Source organism: Emys orbicularis, chromosome 5 (assembly GCF_028017835.1).
Source record: "Emys orbicularis isolate rEmyOrb1 chromosome 5, rEmyOrb1.hap1, whole genome shotgun sequence".
Taxonomy (NCBI): Eukaryota; Metazoa; Chordata; order Testudines; family Emydidae; genus Emys; species Emys orbicularis.
The window spans coordinates 11,701,087-11,725,225 of NC_088687.1; the positions used below are offsets into that span (position 1 = coordinate 11,701,087).

Below are 24,139 nucleotides of genomic sequence, written 5' to 3' on the forward strand. Positions count from 1 at the left end.
TTAAGCTTGGTCTCTAGTACGTGTATTATGATTTTATTTTATACATAACCCTTTGTTTCCAATATTTCTGCTGGCTACCCTTTGGATCTCTGTTCTTTGTTCAGTAAACTTGTACTTGCTTTCTCTGTAAGCAAATGTAAGTACTGTATGTTAACCAGAGCTGTGTTCTATGCTTAACTGGTAAGGGAGCAGAGGATCTGGCAATTCTGTGCATGTCCAGTGGATCGGGGGCTGGGCACTCCAGGGAGATGCTCGGAGGACTCGGGGTTGGGGTGTGCCCATCGCTAATCTGTACAGAGACAGCAGGGCCTGTGGGGGCCTGGAAGGCAGAGCTTGTGTTGCCGAAGGCTGGTGGTGGTGAGGAGCGGACCCCTGGCAGGCACAGATGAGGCTTCCTCACCCAAGGGCAGATGGTAGTGAGGTGCCTCACAACCCTGGGTCACTCTGGGAAGCATCACAAAGAGTTTCCCAAACAAGCTGTTTTTTAATAGTCCCTGTGATGGGATGTCCACCCCAAACAAGGCCTGAGGGGGTAAATTAGGCCAACTAACCTTAAGCTGCATCTGGAGGAAACCTAAGGAGTGCTAGGGCCTGATTGCAGATGAAGTCCAGCTCGGGGGAGGAGCTGCGCAGGATCTATAAAGAGAGGACATTGGCAGGCTGGGAGAGGAGACCTGTAGTTGCACTCCCTGGTACAAGGGGGGAGAGCAGGAAGCTGTCAGGGGAGAGTAGGAAGCCATCCAGGGAAGGAGCAGTCAGGGCTGGAAGATTAATGCCCAGAACTCCTGGGTTGAGGGTCCCCGGACTGCAACCTGCTGCAGAGGATGGGCCCGGGTCCCCCTACCAGCCACTGGGGGAGTGGCACAGACCAGGTAGTAGGGAGCTGACCGCCTGGGATGGGGTTTGCCTCAAAGGACTTGCGGTATCCTGGAAGGGGGAAGAACTTCAATGTGACTTGGCCGGAGGGCTAAGCTATGAAGAGGAAAGCGCTGCAGCTCCAGGAGCAGGAGTTGCTGTGGAGTGAGTGAGGGGATTGATGGACTGTGTAACCACAGGGAGGGGCCTCTGACCAGGTGACACAGCTAATTCCCCAGATGAACGGCAAGGAGGTGCTGCTGAGCAGTCCCCAGAATAAAACAACAGGCCTCACTGGGAGCTGCTGAATCCCTGCTACTCACTGTAGTCAGTGGGAGATGTGGGTGCGCAGGTTTTAAGGATCAGGGCTAGCTTTAAGGATCGCTGCCCACTGACATGCTGACATGTTTGCCCCTGCTGAAACAGTCTATTTTCCCCCTTCCCCATCACTCCAGGTATGAAAGAGGTGTTGTGTCTGTGCAAAGTCAGAACAGCTGGCGGGGGAGTGGGGATAAGATTCCAAGTTTTTAGTATAGAACAGCTGGAGGGCAGAACTGGCATTACAAATGACCCGTATGAAATAATCCATGCTACTGCTGCAGGAAGGAGAGCAGCACACCTGAGCAGCTGCATTGTCTAATCGGCTGCTGGAGTGATGACAGGAACCTACGTGTCTTCATCAGACATGCTGCCAGGTTCCTAACTGAGATATGTGCCAATGTCAGTCAAACTCCGACAGCAACAGACGCCACCCAGGTTTGACGCATTGTAAGCGCAGAGATGGGTATGTGATGGGATGCCTACTCCTCGCATGCTTTGATTGTGTCTTTCTTATCTCAGACATTGCATCCCCTAGAGAAATGAAATCCTGTTTACCCATAATTACCTTTAATTATCCAGGGAGCTCCATGCTTCTTGAAATATTATGTATGGCTTCTAAAAGCAAATCTCTCTGGATACCCCAAATAACTGTAACATCAGAGGCAAGATGGAAATGTAGAAGAAATGTACGAAAGTGACCCAAATAATCAGGAGAAGGTGCCATTTTCCTGAATGTTTCACTCTTTCTTTTCTTCTTATTTTGGACGTCTATGAAGTCCAGACTCCCCTCTGATTCCCAAGCTCCTGATGGATGGCTGAGTAGAGACTCGATTGGTTTATGCATCTACTGCGTCTGAGCTCCTGGGGGGCTTGGGTCGGAATTGTGCTGGGTACTATTCAGACATAAGCCCAGACCCCAGCGATTGGCTCCATACAATCAGTAAGAGATGGGTAGGAGAAATAAGACCTTATCCCTACAGCCCTGCTCCCATGTTACACTTAGTATTTATACCTCTGAGGAATTTAAATATATATATATATTTTAAAAACTAGGAGGTGTGAAAGGAGAAATTGCCTCTTTTCCCCATGGGAAAAGTCTCTGCATGGATGTGACATTGACAGCAGAGTGCATGCTGGAGGGTCACATTGGCAATGGAGAGATGATCTGCAGTTTGTTCTGCAGGATCCCAGACTAAGTTAAAGGGACCCTGTCCACTTAATCACCCTTCTGTCTGAATCTTCAGCTACAGTTGATGCAAAATACAGCAAATGCAGCTGGTTTGGAAAGAGATTGGCCAGGATGACGACGTTCTTAGTTTATTTTGCACATCCGAGAGCCTCTTGTGGTGGTAACCTAGTTATTTTTATCACAGTAGCACCTGCAAAAGTCTGGGTTGGGGAAGGTCCCAGACCACACTGACAAATAAACTCCAGCCCTGTGAGATGCTGCTCACAGGAGATTGTGCAGATGTTCACCATACGTAGGCGTGTGCCACTTGTCTCCCCTCAGTAGGGCTTCATTATGCACATGGGTCCCACTAGGTTCCTTTGGGTTGGCTCCTTCTTGATTGGGATGGGGGGGGGAAGGGAAATAAATAGGGGTATTTCCCAAACGCCACCCACTTGTGGCACCAAATGAGATATCACTTGTGGTAAATTGTGCAGATCTGTGACTCTCTCCCTCCCCCCCTCCCCAACCTTTTTTTTAACCTGAGGGATGAGTCAACAATGTGTACGTTTAAATTGTCATCACAGACGTTTGAGAGAACCCCTCCCTGAGCTGAGCGGGGCAGTTCACACTCCCTCAGAGGTCGTGTTCCAGGCATTCTGCACTCTCCTCTCCGCTTTGATTACGCTCAGGTTGCGTTTCCAAGGCTTTCGCTGCAAACAGAACAGCTAGAGACTTCTTAAAAATGAAAACGGAGATTCAGAAGAGGGCCCTACCTTCTGAGAGGTGCCGTTACAGCATTTAGGCCCATACCACCCGTGTCTGAGCCCTGAGCACCTCGGAGGCCCTGGTTGGGATTGTGCTGGGTACTGTTCAGACATAAGTCTAGACCCAAGTGATTGGCTCCATCCAAGGCAGACTCTTGTGCCCAGACAGAGCCAGTGGCGCTCCAAAAGAGTCTACTCTCACAGCTCTGGTTACAGGGTGATTGATACTTGTCACTGTTTCTCTTGTGTAGTCAGTTTCCTTTGTTTCATGTGGGCATTTCACACAGCAATGGGCAGAGAGATTCTTTTGGGGTATTTTTGTAAAACCACAAATAATGGCCAGGCCGGTGTATGACCAGTTAGAGCTGGCCAAAGAGCCATGGGCACTTAACTGAAACGCCTCTGTTTTGTCAAAGTTTGAAAAATGTCACCCAGCTCTACGATAAATGTATTTTAGCCGACTAGATTTCCGGTTGTCCCCTTAACTCTAGACATGGTGGAATTCCGTATTTGTTTTTTTTTAATGTAGGGCATTCAGCATTTCGTACCGAAGATGCACAATGCAGTGTGTGTGTGTAGAGATGCTTTAAAGAGTTTGCAGGATGTTAAAGGACTTGATGAACAGGCACCGAGATTGGGTTGAGTTTTGGCCTTGTCTACCTGGAAACCCATTTCAGGTGTGAATTTAAACAGATACAGTTATACCAGTCCAATATGTTTGTGCTATCCTCTTATTCTGAAATAAGAGTGTTCTCAGGACTTCCCAAGTCACATAAACAAAACCCCGAAAAGCCATTCTTACAGTGGAGTAAGTGTCCACACGGCGGGATCATACCTGTACAACTGGTAAAATTTCTCCATGTAGACAAGGCCTCGAATGACCCATTGTAAAGCATGGTTAGTAGCCTGCCCGTCTTCCTAAAGCATCTAAAGAGAGGCAGAGCTCTTGCTGCAGCTGCTTCCTCCAGATGCTGTGTAATGAGGACCAGGTGTTCACTTGGATGGCAGTTTCTCATACAGATTAGGTCTGTGGCTGCCTTACTGGCTTAGTGTTTTCCAATTGCTTTGAATGTGGATCCCTTAAAGTACATTTCAGAGGCTGTTGGTGGTCTGTGAACCAAAGGCCAGCTCTATGGGCTATGTGCTGCAGCTGCCTTGGGCGTGGTGGCTTATGATTAGGGCAGACAGTACCCAATACCATTCCTCACAGTAGGCTGGAGAACAGCTGCTTATGGTTCCTGTGCCTTATGAGGTGCAGTAATTGAGTGGCCAGACTAAACTGTCCCTAATCGGGGTTAGGACAAGAGGGGGAGTAGACCCTCGACCATTCTGAAAGCAGCCCATGCTAATTCAATGGCTCCAGACTTTATTAGTTCATATATCACCTTCTTAAATTGTTGGGAAGTGAATGGCTGGAATATCACACACCACAGTTTGTACTTAGCTATGGTGTCTCCCTCTTCTTCAAGATCTTACCCTGAGGTGAAGAGCTAGGAACAATATGGTCCCCAGAAATTCCACAGCCAACTCCGCTGCAATACTACAGCCTTTCTTTTAGGACTGGTAGAAACCCCCACATTTTAGTTTCTGCCCAAAATTTTGAAGGAATGACAAATGTGAGCTATGTTCAAAATTCTTCATGGACATCTTCGGGAGCAAACACATGTTGACTTGAATTTTTTTTCAAATGGAAAAATTCCACATTGGTTTTTGAAAACCTAAGTATTTCAGTTTTTGCCTACCCCATGGGACAACTGAGTGGAGAGTAAATGGAAAGGGGGAAACTTCCTCCCCATCCAGAAAACCAAAAGTTATAAACCACAACAAATTTCCAGTTCAAAACAAAGCAATGGTTTCACTTTGAACATTTCCCAGTAACATTCACTGCCTCAAAAAATTTTCATGAAAGTTTGACTCGGTCAAAAGAACGCTTTGACCATAAATGTGACCAGCTCGGTTTCCTACAGAAAAATTCCATTGAGGATGTTGCCTTACGCACACAACAAAATGTTCCCTCTTGTACAGCTGCCAGTCAAAAGACAAGGCTGACAAATGCAAGAGACAGAATCACAGTTCAGGAGACTGGAGCATGGGTGTGGGGTTTACTGACAAGGGGAAGCGATTACTTGAACAGAGGGATTTTTGAAGGAAAGAGAAGTTTGTAGATGGCAAGGGATTTAATTCAGGTGTAGAGGCATAATAGAAAGCATTGGAAGGCAAAGGGAGCAGTGAGGAGAGTCAAGATAGGTGAGAACCTAGGGAAGGGGGCAGGGTTCTAGATGGGAGCAAGATTATGGATTTCAGAAGAGTGAGGGGAGATTTGATAGCAGCCTTCAACTACCTGAAGGGGGGGGGTCCAAAGAGGATGGAGCTTGGCTGTTCTCAGCGGTGGCAGATGACAGAACAAGGAGTAATGGTCTCAAGTTGCAGTGGGGGTGGTCTAGGTTGGATATTAGGAAACACTATTTCACTAGGAGGGTGGTGAAGCACTGGAATGGGTTTCCTAGGGAGGTGGTGGAATCTCCATCCTTAGAGGTTTTTAAGGCCTGGCTTGACAAAGCCCTGGCTGGGATGATTTAGTTGGGTTGGTCCTGCTTTGAGCAGGGGGTTGGACTAGATGACCTCCTGAGGTCTCTTCCAACCCTAATCTTTTATGATTCTATGATTCCACTAGTGTCTGCTTTGCAGCTACTGGATAACCACAATCTTCCTACAAAATGAGTCACCCTTTCTATTTAGTAAAAGTCAGCACTGAACTAGGCGGCAATGAAAACTGGTCAATTCTGAAATAGGGAAAACAGTTAGGGCCACTTTCAGCCTGCTAGATGAGGGCACAATTAGAAGATACTATCTTTACTTGTAGACTGAACAATTTGATCTGGGACTGGAGACCCAACCAGCATAGAACCCAGAGATGTCGCTACAGGGAGTAACTCTAGACACTGCTCCAACGTGACTTGATTTAGGCTGGAGTCCTTGACTCCTCCCTTTAAAAATGTCACCGGGAACTGTACAGAAACAAGCGCAAAGTTAACACACCTCAGTACAACATGGCACAAGCTTTGCATGACTTTAATTGGTGTCACTGGTGTATCTTACAATGAATGTGGTTATGATGACATCAAATATCCAATGGGCTGCACTTAAATCTTCCCATTCTTTCCCCACCTGCCCCAAGTAAAAATGACCACCGCCACAGACTGAGTGTTCGGTCTGTTGCCGTCTGTTGCCTTTTTTTAATAAAAGCAGCCTTACGGATCCATTCATTGCCAGAAAGATAGAGGCAAAAGGTGAATCTGTGCAAATTATCATCCTAGCCTGCTGGGAATCCCTCCTCCGAGGCGTCGGGGGAAAAAGGGATATACTAAGTTGAGGCTGTAATCCAGGGCAAATCGGAGGAAGGAGAACTAATGAACAGCTAACCCTGCTGGAACTAGGAGATCTCAGAAGCTCCCTTGACACAGACTTCAGACAGTCCTTGCTGTTTTCTCTGGTATCTCATCAACTGGTCTTATTACTGATGCCGTGGTTGTGACATCTCATCACATGACTGTGGCTGTCCCCAGTAGGGCATATGGGGGGCCTGGCATTAGAAATAGTCTGTATATGGTAACTGCTTTTGATAGGCCAGCAACTGGCTACTTGAATCGAAAGCTCTACGAGGCAGGGACGTCCAAGTTATTTTGTGTCCGTAAAGCACAATCTCCATCAATTGGGTGATATGAAAACTACTGGGAAAAGATCTCTCACCATTGAACAAAAAATCCTATTGGGAAATGGCATAGTAGCTCTCTTCTTCTAAAGCCTCACAACCGAAACTAGGGATGAGATTTGTCATTCGTCCAATGTTGAGCTCCTTTGAATCGGCTAATTCCCCAGTTCTTTCCAAAGACGACTGGAGACGCGCTACTCTTTCCAAAGAAGTTGATGATCAACTTTTCAGAATTTTTTTGGCTTACGATGTGCTAACTTCTGCAGTGCAGGTGGGAGGGACTGAGCAAAACAGGTGGTTTTCTCTGAGCGGGCCACCTCTAGCCTTTGATCTTGAATTGTTTGTTTCCTTGACACACTGAGACATGTCAATGACGTTGGATGCACCTAACGTAACTAAATGAAAGAGATTTAACAGAAGGAACGTGGGAAATATAAAGCAGATATAATCTTTGTGGGTACCAAGAGACGGTAGGGAGTGTGGTCTAATGGGCAGAACCAAGGTGATAGACTTGGTTTCTTTCTTGCTGCCCCATTCGTGACCGGGGACAACCTCTGGGTGTTTCCCCAACTGTAATGGGATAACACTTACCTGTATCAAAGGGGTGTGTGTGAGGCTTAATTAACGTATATAAAGCACCACAAGATCCTTATTTGAAAGATGCTATAGAAACACAATGTATTTTTAAGCAATCCATAATCTATATCTTTAGGGTACTACAGTAGGAATCCCATGTAATGGTACAGAGCAATAGTAATGGTCCCAACAAGGGTACCTTTCTATGATTTCTCACGTTGGACCAAATTCTGTTGGGGAAAGAGGCAAGCTTTTGAACTTTAAAGAGTTCTTCAGGCTTGGGAAAGAGCCTCAGCGAAAAACAAAGTGGAACAGATTGTTAAGCACAAGGAGTTAACACATGCTGGTTTCTCATAGTCCTTTGTATGTATGCAGATCACGTTTTTTGAGGCTGTCAAAGCAGTTTAGACCCTAAACCTCACAACGCTCCTTAAAGTGATGCTAGGTAACTTCTTATCCTGATTTGACGGAGGGAGACTGGACTGACAGCATACATTCCAAGTGTCCACTAATTTTAGGTGCTACTACTTTGGAGTGCCCAAGGTGAGCCACCCAAGTGCTCTGAGGCGGAAACTCTTTTTGTTCTGTTTCTATACAGCACAATGGGGCCCCGATCCATGACTGGGGCTCCTAGCGCTACTGCAGTACCAATAATTAATAGTTCTTGACTGGTTTTCAAACATGGTCTGCGTTCTCCGTATAGGTGACTTTTATTCCCAACAGCAAGGCCCCTGCACAGGTTTCTCATCCAGTGGAACTAACACCCCTGTAGCAAAATGTCCTACTGCACTCAAGCAGTTACCTGCGTCTTCTATTTGACAAAGAGAAGTGACAGCTAAAAAGTAAAAAGCAACAGAGGGTCCTGTGGCACCTTTAAAACTAACAGAAGGTGCCACAGGACCCTCTGTTGCTTTTTACAGATTCAGACTAACACGGCTACCCCTCTGATAGCTAAAAAGTAAGTTTCCATCCAAGCCTATGTTTTGGGAGTGCAGGTCTTGGTTTACCTGTCAAACTGGTAAAATGGAAATGCATGCCAACCACCATTGTAGCCTTGATGAGCTAATGCATGTTAACCTAATGATACTGTGCCGGCTTTTTAAAACAATCAAAAAACTACTCTGAAAAAGACAAGGTTTGGAGTTTCATAAGTCTGTCGGATCATGTGCTCCAATGTTATTGTGTATTTAAACAAGCCAAGACTGTTTTGATCTCCTAAATGAACCCATGTGGCTTTGTTTACTGGTAGCAGTAGCAGGATTAGTAAACACAAACTCTGGATTAAAAATACTTGCTTGTTTTAGCAAATGACCTTACCAGATAAAAATAACTGTAAGAAAATAATTCAATAAAGCAATATATGTAGCAGATGACCACACTTCTATCTCAGATTCTGTAGAAACAGGCACTATATTTGTTTCCTTACAGCACTGGTGATCTGTCAAGTTTCTTTTATGTGATAAATAAAGACACCCAGCCTTGTTCACACAATTAAAAAAGAAAAGGGAGAGGTCAGGGAGAGAGAAATGATTGAACTGGGCTGAAGATTTGCTGCAGGGAACAGCTATTAAACATTAAGTTGAGACTCTCAAAGCAAAGCATCCCAGGGGTTAATTTCAAAGAGAGGTGTGTGCAATTCCCATAGACTGTTTTAAAAACCTCCACCACATCTTCTAATTTGGGGCCTAATTCTGCAATCTTTACCTCAGGTTAAATAGTAGTTACTCATCCTAGCAGCTTAAATGAAGGGAAGGGCAGCAGAACTGGTTTCTCCTATTTGCAGTTTATTTGGGGTATAACCATATTCTTCACTAGCAGCAGTCAGATCAGAGGAAGTGGTGTTTTGAATGTGAATGTTGCGCTTCATGGAATCTTACGTTGCCATGGTGCTGACAATGTATGGGTTCTCTCCTAACATTTCACCCTTCCAAAAAGAAAGTTCCCAACTCCTGCCGGCATTTCTGCCACATGCCTTCATTGCAGCAGCGGTGGTATCTTTGTCGCCCCTTCCTGCTTATCACTAATTTTCCACTTCAACGTGTAACACGTCAGTGTGTAAACCTGCCGCCCACCATGACATAGGTGGTGGATTTAACCTTCAGCTGGAGTTATAATTATAACATTCTGAAAATGACACCCTGGTAAAGACGACCAACAATAAAAGCATCAGTTTCTGGCATGACCCTGCTGAGTTTTCCTTTTCTCTACTTCCCAGCCTCCTGGGTAATTTGTTTTGATCTTTTGGTAATAAACGGTAGAAGGCCTGTACTGCACTGCAGAGCTCTGACCAGAACCCCATCCGCTCTGAACAGACAGGGAAGATTAAAGAGGAATCAAAGGAACAGAAGCCGTACAGATGAAAACCTTTCAGTCATTACTTCCCATCCCCTCACTGAGATTTAATATAATTTCCTCCTTAAAAGCGTAAACTCAAATTTATTGCGCTTGTGGAGTGACAGCCTTTGGTTTCGAGACCGTGATTGCAGTCTGTCAGCTTCAGTTTAGTCCCATTGCAGTTGTGATTCAGCATTTAGGCTTGTCTTTAAAAGTATGATTCCATTGTGTAACAGAGGAAGAAGCAGCAGGAAGAGAAGAAGATGGCACGGAACTGGAACTGAATGCATATCCGGCGACTTGTTGTTGTTCTACTGTATAAGCACTTATAAATAAGAACATTTATTTCTTGTCCCAATTAACTTTCCTTTGCTAAGAGTCGTCATAGAGCGGGTTGTTGTAGTTTCCCCAGGATCCGTAGTCATGGTCATCCAACAGCCTTCCATATGAAGAATGTCTGGGAGGGTGAGAGAGAGGGGAAAAAAAAGTCTGGGATTAGTTGGGAATGGTTTAGAAACACCCTATTCCAGCGCTATTCCTATTCAGTGCAGAGCCCTGTAGAAAGGATGCCCTCACTCCTGCAGACATTGAAAAGCACTTACTGCTAAAACCCATCTCTGTAACCAGGCCCAGGGAACTTAATGTGTGAGAGGATAAATTGGTGGTATTTAGATCCCGATTAATTTTAGGCTACGGTTTTGATTCTGATTTAGATGACACCTAAATCACATCTCAGCTCCAGGTGCCTAAAATCTTTAATGATCAACCATCTGGGACAGCGAGAAGTCTAATACTAGCTGCTTCCTTGGTCCAGTTCAGGGACGCACTTAAAACACAGCTAGATCTTGTCTATGCTATAGGAATGATTTGGACTTTAATGATATCAGGGAACAGTCATGTCCCCTGACTGTGCATTGCAATACAATTGGGCCCTTTGATCAGTTAGTTTATTTCAGTTTGCAGTAGGCCCCATGCCTTCTAGTTTCTAATTCCCGTGGGTGATCGATGATTCTGTGTTGTGGTATGAATGCATTTGAGTGTAGTAGATGGTCTGTTGTTCCTCTGCAGGGAGTTAAAACCTTCCTGCTTGTATATAGATATTAATATTGCCTCTTGATCTAGAGTTAGGTGTGGTAGTGTACTAAGTGCTATGGATTTTTAATAGGGTTGTTTTGTTAAGCTCTGAATATTTAGTGGTCTGTGGGCTGGATCTCAATTGGGTGAGAAGAGAATGAACGCATGTTGACCATACTTTTTGTCTCTCTCTTAGTGATCTATGATGAAGCCAGTGCACGGGGTAGGAGAGCTGGCTGAACACTGCAAGGAGTGAAAACTCAGTCACCTACCTAAATAAATTTGCTTTTTGACTCTGTTCCCATTCCTCTCCTGTTAGTTTTTTGTGAATATAAGAGCACATGAGATTCCTGTCCGGAGTATTTGTGGAAATGATTTTTTTTTTTTAAATGAGAATATTTGCAGAAAAAGTTTTTTGTGTATATATGTGTGTAAATATGCAGGCTTTTCACATGCTTTTATAATGCTGACATGGGCCTTGAACTCATCCCTCAGAGGCAGGAAAGGGCCTCTGCTCCTGTTCAACACTGCCTGGGAGACATGGTTATGGATGGGAGGTTGGCATGGAGCCCAATATTTGGATGTATGGAGGCTGGGAAGGAACTTGCTTTCGTTGACTGTTTATTAAATGCTGGCTCTTTGATATTTTTATAGGATGGTGTGCATATGTAGCATACAGTGGCATTTGGGATCCTGCAGTTCTGTTGTTGATATTTTAACAGAATGCGATTCGCCACTGGCAAAGTCCACATAAACGTCGTGCCAAAAATGCCCCTGGAATGTAATTCTGAAATACCTTAAATCGTCTAAAAATCTCTGCAATTGCACCTGAGATTTGAGAACCTTCCTAGGGACCTCAGTTCATGCTGTGCCCTACCTCAGTGCTTCTCAAAGTCGGGCCGCCGCTTGTGCAGGGAAAGCCCCTGGTGGGCCGGGCTGGTTTGTTTACCAGCCGCGTCCGCAGGTTTGGCCAATCGCAGCTCCCACTGGCCGCGGTTCGCCGCTCCAGGCCAATGGGGGCTGCGGGAAGCGGCGTGGGCTGAGGGATGTGCTGGCTGCCCTTCCCGCAGCCCCCATTGGCCTGGAGCAGCGAACCGCAGTCAGTGGGAGCCGCGATCGGCCGAACCTGCGGACGTGGCAGGTAAACAAACCGGCCCGGCCCGCCAGGGGCTTTCCCTGAACAAGCGGCGGACCAGCTTTGAGAAGCACTGCCCTACATGAGCTGTGAAAACCTCTTTCAATTTCCAAAGCAGCACGTTCTTGTTCAATGCAGTCTACTCCCTTCTTCAGCCACACTTAAAAGTTATTCTAGTCCGAGAGAATGCCAACTGAACACGTGACTTTCAGGAAATACTTGGCCAGGGAGGACTGTGTCCCTGCAAACAAGACATTTATTTTTACAGCAAGAATAGCTGGCTGTTGTCTGTTTGATTTACTAAACCATCTATTTTCTAGTGTCCCTCCATAACACCAGTGATAGCTCTGCACAGGACTATTTTGGTTGTGCCCAAGCCTGAACTCGTATGAATCACTATGAAGTAGTTGAAACAGAAACCTTGCTTACCTCAGTCTTAAATTAAACCCAATTAAAGATGCTCCGTGTAGGTTGTTCTTATTTTAAGGTCACAGATAGGGTATGAGTAAAGCTTGCCAGAGGGATAATTACTGTTTATGGTCACAACACATTGCAGGACTGGCTCTGGCATGTGAGTGAGGCCTTTGTAATGAGAAAAATGCCACCTTGTACCATTGAAAACTACATAAAATGGGATTGCTACAGCGTCTCCTCTAACTCCGAGCCTCTTTGCACTCAGATAATAGCGTGCCTTCGATTGCCCCCTAGAGCTGGTACAGGTGCACCAAGGGAGGCAGGGGCTGTGGTACCACTCACTGTCGGCTAACGAGCTTGTATCCCAGCCAGCCCAATAATGGCTGGACGCCATTGTCATCGGGTAGCTGCTTGGTGACTTTGATAAAATGAGCCAGGGCTCTTATTCCCGTGGCCAGGTGTCGACACCACCATTGCTACCATCACTGGCACTCGCTGGTCCCTCGTCAAGAGGCTGAAATACGCGTCTGGCCCTAGATCTGGGCTCCCCAGGGTTGGAGGCACGGTGGTAGGCCAGCAGCACACACAAGCTTGCATTGCCCTACTGCTGATGGGGCTTGAGAGCAGAGCAGTCAGGCTCAGGCCTCTCCTGAACACGACAGTCGCTGACACACAGACCAGGCCTGACAGCAGCACCAGGCCACCAGGGCCGGCTCCAGGCACCAGCCCAGCAAGCAGGTGCTTGGGGCGGCCAAGGGGAAGGGGCGGCACGTCGGGCTGTTCGGTGGCAATTCGGCAGCGGGTCCCTCTCCGAGGGAAGCACCTGCCGCCGAATTCCCGTCGAAGAAGAAAGCGGTGCGGTGGAGCTGCCGCCGGAGTGCCGCTGATCGCAATTGCGATCGCAGCTTTTTTTTTTTTTTTTTTTTTTCCTGCCGCTTGGGGCGGCAAAAACCCTGGAGCCGGTCCTGAGTGCCACCAGCTCTGCTGTATTAGCATCAGCTGTTGCACTGAAGGGATGTGACCTGTCAGTCCCATCAGTGTGAATACACATGGAGAGGAGAATATACTCCAGCTTGTTCCAATAACTGAGTTGCTTCCAGGGATGGTGTCTCTAGCCTCTGTTAGCCAGAAGCTGGGAATGGGCAGCAGGGGATGGATCACTTGAGGATTCCCTGTTCTGTTCATTCCCTCGGGGACACCTGGCATTGGCCACTGTCGGAAGACAGGATACTGGGCTAGATGGACCTTTGGTCTGACTCAGTATGGCCATTCTTATGTTCGGGGTAACTGTCCTTTTACCAAGTGGATGCTTACCTGATCTTAAGGTATGCTGCCACCCCAAACACCAGCAGCACCACCACAATGACCGTTACTGTAATAGCTGCAATGCTTCCTGCAAAGGGGGTGGGAGGGAAGAGGAGGAAGAAAAGGGCATAAACAGATGTTTTAGTGAGGTCATAATTTATCAAACCCATTACCCCTGTCCCCTTCCGGCTCACTTGTTTGCAGTGCGTGGGTTAACACCACGCTGGCCACGTGTGGATTGCCTGCGCATGTATGCAATGTGGTATTTGCTGTCAACCCCAGATGCCTTATTGAGAAGGAAGGCGGTTCATTCACTGCACATCTGAGAGACTATGGCCACTCCGCCTCACCGCTAAGATCTGTCCTTGTTTGTAACTGAGGCCTGGATGTGAATGGGGACTTGCACTGTGGAATGATTCTGAAACGAGACTGCCTTTTAACCTAAGCTCCCCCTCCCTTCCCAAGCTGTCTGTTCCCAGGGCCGGTTCTATTCCAGGGGCTCTCAAACGGGGGGTCGGGACCCCTCAGGGAGTCGCAAGGTTATTACACGGGGGGTCACGAGCTGTCAGCCTCCACCCCAAACCCTGCTTTGCCTCCAGGATTTATAATGCTGTTAAATTATATTAAAATGTTAATTTATAAGAGGGGGGTTGCACTCAGAGGCCTGCTGTGTGAAAGGGGGTCACCAGTACAAAAGTTTGAGGACCGCTGTTCTATTCCTATTCTTTACATACTGTAACTTTTACCTGCAGCCATCAGGCGAAGTGCCCGAACCAGGAACCTGATGCTCTCTGGTTTACACGGCTGTCAATCAGGAATGCCCCCGCCAAAGTGTGTAGAGTCTCACGGACACAAGCCTGCATGATGGGAATGGGGCCCTTAGGCTAGATTTTTCTGAAGAGTTTGGTGCCCATTTAGGCACCAAAATATGTGCCCAGACTTTCAAAAAGGGCAGACTAGGTGGTGAGCTGATAGTGGCACAATAGGAGCTGCTGGATGCTGTGGACTTCGGAAAATCTGGTGCTTATTCAGGCATGGAAATGAGAGCTGAGTGCTTGGAAAACGAGGTCCCAAGTGTTAGTGTTGGGCCCTTGAAAATTTGTCTCTAGTTGTCTAGTTCCATCCCATCCAGGCTTATTGCTTTTCTCCTGGGATGGGCTCATGTTCCTCACTTTAAAGGCCACGTGTGGCTATGTTCCTCTTGCGTGCGATGTTACTATGTACACACAGTGGGGTTACGAGTGGTTGATGGTTTCCCTGCTGAAGGAGGAAGCTGTGGCGCAGCTCTGGCAGGCGAGTACATGACGCCTTTTAATGGCTCAGTTAAAATCTCCTGGGGGCGTTTTTACACGGCGTGAATAAGCAGGTTTATGGATGGATGAGCCCTCGGTCCCTGACAATGTAGAGACACTGTTTAGGAGCTGCCCTCAGAACTGAACTCATTTAAATTCCCAGGGGAACAAGGAGGGGAAAGTTTTCAACACTCCTTCAAGTTACAGGTTTATTCTTAAGTAATGAGCTTCTGAGGCCAGTGGTTCTGCAGCCTCTAATAACGTATTCACCAGGCTACAGGCCGCCGGGGCTTCCTGGCAGTTATTCAATGGTGCCTGTTAATTGGCTTCACCTTGCAGCCCCTCCACCTAAGACTGCAGTGCCAATGCCATACTGATTCCACTCTGCAGCCTGCAGACGCGCGCTGGAAAAGCAGCACTTTGGACTGGTTTCCTCTCAGCATTGCTATTAGCTGAAGAAGACTGTCAGGGTCAAACGAAGTCTTCACTTGCTCCCTTTAATGCTCTTGTCTGCTTGGTATGATAACATTTAAGGGGGCGGGGGGGGGGGGAATACGTGCAATCTTTGTATTTCCTTTGCAGCAGGGAGATATTTGATGAGAGTTGGACAGCTTTATATTTTTGTAACTGTGATGCTCTGGTAAAGGCAGCCGAATGGATTTGGATACAATAAACACAGCAAACACTGGAAGTGTGTGTGCGCTGAAATACTGACCCTGCGATGTGCAGGTCACAATCTGGCAGACAATGAAAATATGGTACATGGGTTTTTTTTACCACCTTTAAGATAAGTCTCAAGTGCCAGACTTGTGATTGCATACTCCCAACCCGAACGATCCAAAAACAATCCACAAAAGCATACAGTCTTCTGCCCAAGCAGTAATTACTTCACAGGGAAATGGTTTTGCTTATGCAAAAACACTGTTCAGGGCTTACAGAGCGTGTTAGACAAAACTTTAAGAGCTCAGAAAGGTCCCCCCAAAATACAGGTTTTTTTGTTTGTTTTTTTAATAAAAATCTCTCAAAAATTAGGGCCAAGATTTTCAGAAGCCCCTGGTGACTGTGGGTGCTCAGCGTGAGACATGCGGAGGGGCCTGATTTTCAAAGGGCAGGAGATCAGCACTGTCTGTGAGGTGCCAAAACTCTGAAACAGACTCACTGGCTGCTTTGAAAAATTTTGGACAAAATATCTAACAAATAAGTGACTTCTGCCGACCTGCTAAGATTTCTCCCACAGCTCTTCAAATCTGCCAGCCCCTGCGAGGTCTCCTCTCCACTTCCCATTCTCCCTTACAAAGTTTCTTCTCTGCTCTGTTTTTCTTTAGGAACTCCTCTCTTCTCCCTTCCATGGCTCCCCTGTCCCCCTCTTCCCACTGCTGGGAACAAAGATTCCTCCTTTGAGAAAGAGGGAGCAAGCGTCTGGCACCAGCTGTGGATGGGCAGAGGGTCAGCACCCAGCTGAGGCAGGCAGAGCTTGGGAAATGTGGAAGTGGCCATGCCAACGCCCATGACACCATGGTTAGCTGGGTGTCCTATTTTGTACACTGAAAGAATTAACTTTTACCTACTACTGCTCAGGACAGCCAGGGCTTCCTTCTGTAACAAGTCGCCCATCTTACTTCAGCCTCTTAACTACACTCACACAGCACCTTTCAAACTATAGACTTTATCATTGCCCTATGTTATTTTAAACAACCCCTCTGCCCCCATTGTCATTTTGTGGCAATGCTGCTACTCTATTTTACCAGGATAGTAACACTTCTTTCCCCCCCTCCTCCCACATAATGGGCACACACCCACTGCCAACTGTGAGCCAGCAGCCGCTGCCAAGATCCATTTCAGGGTGTATCTCATTCAGCCACCTTGGCTTTCCAGCACCAGGAAATGTCTGTGTGTCGACGAGAGATCACTCATCACTTCTGGTGTATGGCACCTCTGTCCATACTCTTAACCCCAAAGGACACCAGCTGCAAAGATGTTTAATGTCAGCTTCTGAATATACTTTTCTCATGACACAGGAGGAAAATCAACTCTGAAACATGGCTCCAGATATTGTGGTTCTAGGATCTTGAGACTCTCCTACAGAAAAAAACTAAGACTGCTCTCACTGGAAGACGCTTCTCATGCCCTTACAGCAGAGGTGGGCAAACTACAGCCCGTGGGACCCTCCTGCCTGGCCAGCTAGCCACTGGCCCCTCCCCTGCTGTTCCCCGTCCTCCGCAGCCTCATCTCACTGCACCGCCAGCGCAATGGAGGGATAGTTCAGTGGTTTGAGCATTGGCCTGCTAAACCCAGGGTTGTGAGTTCAGTCCTTGAGGGGGCCATTTAGGGATCTGGGGCAAAAATCTGTCTGGGGATTGGTCCTGCTTTGAGCAGGGGGTTGGACTAGATGACCTCCTAAGGTCCCTTCCAACCCTGATATTTTATAATTCAATGCTCTGGGCGGCGGGGCTGCGAGCTCTTGCCGGGCAGTGCCGCTGCAGAGTCGGGGCCTGACCCAGTGCTCTGTGCTGCACGGTGGCATGGCTGGCTCCACTGGTGCTCCAGGCAGTGCGGTAAGGGGAGTGTGGGGGGGTGTTGGATAGAGGACAGGGGAGTTCAGGGGGGTGGTCGGAGCGGGGCGGTGGCTAGGGGTCGGGGTAGTCAGAGGGTGGGGAACAGGGGGTTGAATGGGGGCAAGGGTCGGGGGCGCAGTCAGGAAGGAGGGGGGGTTGGATGGGGCGGAGGGGGCAGTCAGGGGATAGGGGGGTGGATGGGGTATGGGTCCCGGGGGGGCCATCGGGGAACACGGGGAGTTGGATGGGAGAGTCCGGGGGGGGGGCATCAGGGGGCAAGAAGCAGGGGGGGGGGGTCAGATGGGGGCGGGGCCAGGCCATGCCTGGCTGTTTGGGGAGGCACAGCCTCCCCTAACCGGCCCTCCATACAATTTTGGAAACCCGATGTGGCCCTCAGGCCAAAAGGTTTGCCCGCCCCTGCCTTATACTACCCTTCTGTGTAAATCCATGCCTTCCACCTTGGGGGGCTGCAGAGAGACTGAGTGGACACCCATGTCCAGAAAGCCAGCGTAACTGGCAAGTCTCATGCTGCTTGTCTGTGTGCCCTACCTTCAACAGGAGCTACAATTAGCCAATGCAGTTAAGTGGAGAAGATACTGGACTTCTGCCTGGGGAAAGAAAACAGTCTGAGCATTCCTCCTATTAACTCATTGTAGCTCCTCTTAACCACGGAGACAGAAAACGCTTCCAGCAGCATGGGACTTGGCAGGCACTCAGACTTGGCTGGGGGAAATGACAGGCTGAGGAATGAATGTTGGCTTTAACCTTTGAAACTACCGTGATTTGTACATAACCATCCCACCAAAATTTCCGGTGGCTGATTCAAGGTGTCTCTCCACCTGTACTGAGGAGACATGGGGGCGTAGGGGAGGATGAGTAGGGATGTCTGCTAGCAAAGCGGAGGAAGCACATGCAGTGGCTTGTGCTGGTATTAAGCATGCTGGCCTGGGACCCAGACTGTCTGCCTGTGAGTTTGTCTTGCAAAACCAGCAGAACTTGTATCCATTACTTTAAATCCCCTCCCAATATCCTATTCTGTTTTCCCCCCAAACAAACCCATTAAGAACAGACCCTTTCTACTCCAAAATAGCGCTTATGCACCATGAAGACGCAGCCTAATAGTACCTTGATCTACGTTGCATGTATGAAGTGGTTTTTACTGCACTCTCACATGTAGCCATAACACTGTCATCCTATACCATAAAAGACACTCGGGACCAAAGGCTGGGCCAGAGAACTCATAACTTCTTGTTTTACTTTACAGGGCTTGATGAGACAGCCGTAACGTGCTGTTAACTCTCTAGATTTCGGCTGTTAGACAGAGATCGCTCCCACTTGTTCTGCTTGATGAGGGGGAAGAAAAGTTAATGACTAAAGGAATGCGATGAAATAAATGAAACATCTAGCGTCTGTTTTTTTTTTTGTTTTTTTTTTAAAATATGAGTTGGGACTAGATGGCTCAACTTCAAACAACTCCTGAACTTTGGGGACTTTTGCATCCAGATCCGTATTCCAGTTGTGCCTCCATCTCTTCTTTCTTTATACAGTTGGGATGGTTCACAACACATCTACTAATCTCTAGTCTCCATGAATAAGCTCTTTGGTGCTGTAATGCAGGAGAGTGCTGAATTATGCATTTGAGCACTCGACAAATGAGATGCTGTTTATTTGTGTCTTTATAGCACCACTACTTCCTTGCCCTCTCTTAAAAGGGTCACTTTGTATCACAACTCACAATCATCCCTGTAGCTGATGTTTAATGCTATGGAATATGCTGCAGAGACTAAATTTAATCAGAAGAAAAAATACACACTAATACATCACAGCACTGTAGGGCTCCCCCAGATTTCAGGGTGATGGGGACTGATTTTTCTCTAGAGGTATCACCTGCACGTACACTGCATTTTATTCAAAATTCAAGGGAGCAGGAGAGAATTCAGTTTGGCAGAAGTGCCTTTATTTTGTTGTTTTTCCCATGGTACCTGGTCAAAGTGAATGATCCTGACTCTAGCTCCTTGAAAGGTGATGGCTCCAGCCCTTGGAATAGGCCAACCCACCCGCAATGAGATTGGGGGGGAAAATGCCACCAAACAAGTTTGAAAGATTGTATAAAGCTTGCTGTAGCCTCAGTTTTAAAATGTCTCACTCTGTACATCAAGTTACCGGATTAAACAGAATGCCAGGTATGGAGAGGACAGGAAAGAATCGGTCTGAAATGAGTAAGGTCGCCCATAATGAAGGACATTGAGATAATATCCTGATCATGGGAATCCACGTTGATTCACACCATCCCTGGTCTATTCTCACACTAGCCCTTCATAGGGCAACTTGCCATGCTGACATCACCATATGTGGTGTATATACGTACACACAACGCACCTTTGACCACTTTTCAAAGATAATGGATTAGTAGGTGATTATATCTGACCTTCCAAACATCTAAGATGCCATTAAAAGCCTGTGCCAGAATGTTGTCGTGTTATTTCCTCCATAAATGGGGAATTTCCCTTCAGCTCTGGCATTGACTATATTTAATCCTGAACCAGTGATTTGTTTAAGGTCCAATACCTCATCCATCAGGACGAGAAGAAGTTGTATGCCATTAGAAAGCCATGAATTCTTCCATTTTTCTAGCAGGATAGGGTACTTATCTAACCACGGCAGGTTGAGATTTCAAACCTTAAAACTGTGTGTACAAAAGTTATTGGATAACTCTCAGAAAGGTTTCTAAGTTCACTGGCCGTGGGGAAAAGGAAAAGTGTCCATTCTCATTAGAAAACGCGGCATCTATGGTCAGCAGATATGTTGTGGTCTCCTAGTCTAGATTGTAGGAAGTGAAATTCTTATTGAAACTTAGAGCTTGGTGTCAGACCTGTCAGAATATACCCCGTCATTGTTATAACATCTTTCTATGAAGGGATCACAGTGTAGAGGAGATTCATAATAAGGCAATACCGTGTGATGTACATAAAACACAGCTGTAGCTCCTGGGTGACTTTAATATTACAAGTAACATGACAGCACTTCCTAGGAATAGATGTAAGTGCTCTTTTTCTCACCCCTTTGCCTCCCCCCTAAATGCCCCCCAAAATAACAGGAGAAATGAAGCACTAAAGGTGACAGCATAAATAACGCACATACTAAATCATCTGCCTCACCTGAACTTAAAGCACGCTGGACCTCTTCCATGGTGACTCCTGTGGAGAGAGTGGTGCTATCCATGGAGACGGCCTCCGTGACCGACTTGGTTGCCAAAGTCACTTGAGATGTTTGTCCGATCACTGGGCCTGATGAGAGGGACTCTGGGGGCATCTTTTTAGTAGAGGCATCCTCTGTAGCGGGGGCTGCTGTGGATGTGTTTGGCAGCTGGGTTGTGTTTTGCTTTGTAATGGTGGTCTGTCTGGAGGAACCTGCCGATGACGACGAAGACGAGGTATTAGTTAGGTGAGAAAAGGTGGTTGCTGGGGTCTCTTTGGGAGGGGTGGCTGTATCTGGAGCTGTTGTGGGAGGGGTGGCTGTATCTGGAGCTGTTGTGGGAGGGGTGGCTGTATCTGGAGCTGTTGTGGGAGGGGTGGCTGTATCTGGAGCTGTTGTGGGAGGGGTGGCTGTATCTGGAGCTGTTGTGGGAGGGGTGGCTGTATCTGGAGTTGTTGTGGGTGGGGTGGCTGTATCTGGAGCTGTATTCAGGTTGGAAACTGAAGTCCCAGAGACGTGTTCTGTGGCTGTTGATTCTGACCCAGTGCTTGAGGACGGTGACGGGCTGGTGGCTGAAACATTTGCTCTTTCCGTATGTGAGGCAAGTTGTGTAGTGGTAGCTGACAACTCTCTTGTGGTGTCTGAGGAGATTGTGGTATTGCCCTGTTCTGCTGGTCCTGAGGTGACTTTGTCTCTTGAAATGGTCACTGTTCCTGCTGATGTACTAGCAGCAAGGGTGACATGGACAGTTGTTTGAGTTGATTCTGATGCAATGGTATTTCTCACAGAAAGACTGGGAGAGGATGTAGCTTCTGAACGTGCAGAGTGAAGACTCAGTCCTGAGGAGGAGAAGACACACAAATGTTAATATTGGAAAATTGTTGTGACAAGCTGCACTCTGAGCACACAGCGAAGGGTTTGGAATGAGTGGCCAGTCAGTTAGTTTTACAACAGGCAAACATCCCTTTCAAGGATGAGTGAAGTAAGGAGGATTTCAGTTACCACTGAAATAGACGGTACAAATGAAAAATCATGTTGTAAAAGTAAAACTGTTTTTGTGCTTGCTTCCCACTACATTTATTTATATCAAATTGGGGGCACTTATTCAAATAGGCTGTAATTTAACTCAAACACGGTTGGTAGCAGGACAATAACATGGCACTGAGCAGTAGCTTTGGGAAGAGAACTTTGTTCACATGAGTGATATCGGGTTACACCTTAATATCCAGGGTGGCTTTGTGTATGTTACAGACTGTCCTATAAGGGTCCTTCTACAGTAGGACAACAACCTGTTTAATGGCTGTCAATAACACCTCTCTTGGGTCCCTGAAACTATTATCTGAAACTCAGAGCTGGTTGAAATTTTCAAAATTAAAGCGAGGAAACAATTGTTTTCTCTTCTGACCAGCACCTAATGGAATGGTTTGATTATTAGTACACACCATGCCAAACACCGTTTTCCATTGTTAAGGAAAGTACTAGCAAATCTAAAGAGTTTTACCTTGTCTTCTATAACTGTATTGAAAACAGATTGGCCCCAGGTACGCTAGCAGCCAGCGGTTGAGGCCAATGGGACCTCCTATTGATAGTCATTAACAATGGGTCATTTTCCTGGTGTAGACAGACCCCAAGAAGAGACCCCTGGATCCTAAACTAGATTCTGAGCCATTGCAGCAAAGATTGACAAAACAGCAGCTATGTTTGGTTACACGAGAGACTGCACTATTTTGATTATTTTGCCTCTGTTTTTATTCTGAGACCGTCTTCCACCAGAATGTTTATGCATCCTACTTTCCAGAGTTGTTAACCATCCTTAGGCGAGAAGCTCTTTTAAATGAACCATAGCTGTATGATATGAAGTATAATTAGGTTTGGAAGGATTCGATTTTTATTGGTAAATGTCAGTAAACGATTTCTCAGTACACAGACAAACTGATGAAAACATATTTCCACTGATCAAAATGTACAGATAGGCAAAGTAAGAAGTCTGTATCACCACTGCTGCTAGCGCACCAGCGTGAGCATTACAGTTTGATTTAAGGATATTTCCTTTGTATATTTTGACATGGGATGTTGCCAATTTAACTGTTATCAAGCTGTAACTTTTTGAATCTCAGCATCTACGGTCATTAAATAACTGTCTGACCCCCCCCCCCATAATTTCCCAGATCTGTGAAAATTTAAATCTATAATCAAAAAGTACTTAAAAATAAATATTAACAAAATAAATATTCTGCCAATCCTAGGTATACTTCAGTAAACTTAGACCAATGTTAACTAAGCTACGAGAAATAACTCATTCCAAGTGTAGGATCAAAATATTGTGATGACCGTAAGAATGCTATTGCCATGTTGAATTTATTCTCTCTGGACCACAATCACTTAAACTCAGGGCAGCAAATTATCTATTGAAACATTTCCTTCTGTTTAAGGCCTGAAAATAGAGACATCTTCCCCTGCTGCTTGTATTGTCTGCCCACTGCAGGTGAAGATGGACAGGCTTAGTTAAACTGAATGTTATCACTTAATTTGATTTTCTAGAAACGCTTTTTTCACTGGAACACAGAAGGTACATCTACCCAGCAAAAAGAGCCCCATGGCAGCGAGTTTCACGGCTCGGGTCAACTGATTATAAAGCAAAACAGAAAAGTCCTGTATTGCATTTTGCCAACAATGCAATATTTAGCCTCCTGCTCGGTATACCAGGAGTACTACATAGGGTGACCAGATGTCCCGATTTTATAGGGACAGTCCCGATATTTGGGGCTTTGTCTTATATAGGCGCCTATTACCTCCCACCCCCGTCCCGATTTTTCACACTTGCTGTCTGGTCACCCTAGTACTACACTACATGCAAACTCACCCATTCACTCATCTGCACACTGAAGAAATATTACCATTCATGTCTAAAATCTGCATGTACTCAACTCCAGCACTCCAATATTACTTTGATCTACAATGGCCTTTCATTGAAGCTCTGTCGCCTTTGACCTGTCCTTCACTGGCTTATGTACAGGATGGATGCCTTGTCACGGCAATAGATAAGCAAACGACACAAAGTCCTGTACCCAAATACTTGACACATCTTGCCAACCTGAATTCCAGCATTAGCCATGGGTTTAACATCTCTACCTTACGATGCTGGCTTGTTTCTGATTGCATCAAGGCCAGAATTACACACAAATCCAGATGGTGTTTATGTATGCTGGATTGGCAGAATTTTTTGTTTGTATCTATGAGAGCACACCTATTAAAAAGGCCACTGCTGTCTCCATTTTGGGACTGCATGTTCAAAAGCACCAATTATATAATGACCTCTGGAGGACTTCCCTCCATGCTAGCTGCAAAGTCAAGGGGAGACAAAACAGGTATAAGAGCTACACTGAAAAATATTTGAGAGCGCTCCCCTGGCTGTAACACCGTGGTAAGCCTGAAG

The 24,139-nt window shown here is 46.5% G+C and overlaps 1 protein-coding gene across 1 annotated transcript in view; it reads right to left on the minus strand.

Annotated features, from left to right (window-relative positions):
• Positions 1–9,815: 9,815 nt before the first annotated feature.
• The window catches only part of PARM1 (prostate androgen-regulated mucin-like protein 1), a 54,792-nt gene continuing 40,468 nt past the window's right edge, over positions 9,816–24,139 (minus strand). Inside the window, exons 2-4 of the mRNA XM_065404684.1 lie at positions 20,667–21,542; positions 13,671–13,749; positions 9,816–10,190 (exon numbers count right to left, since the gene is read on the minus strand). Of these exons, the coding sequence (XP_065260756.1) occupies positions 10,106–10,190; positions 13,671–13,749; positions 20,667–21,542 (1,040 nt within the window). The 3' untranslated portion in view covers positions 9,816–10,105. The remainder of the gene's footprint in view (positions 10,191–13,670; positions 13,750–20,666; positions 21,543–24,139) is intronic.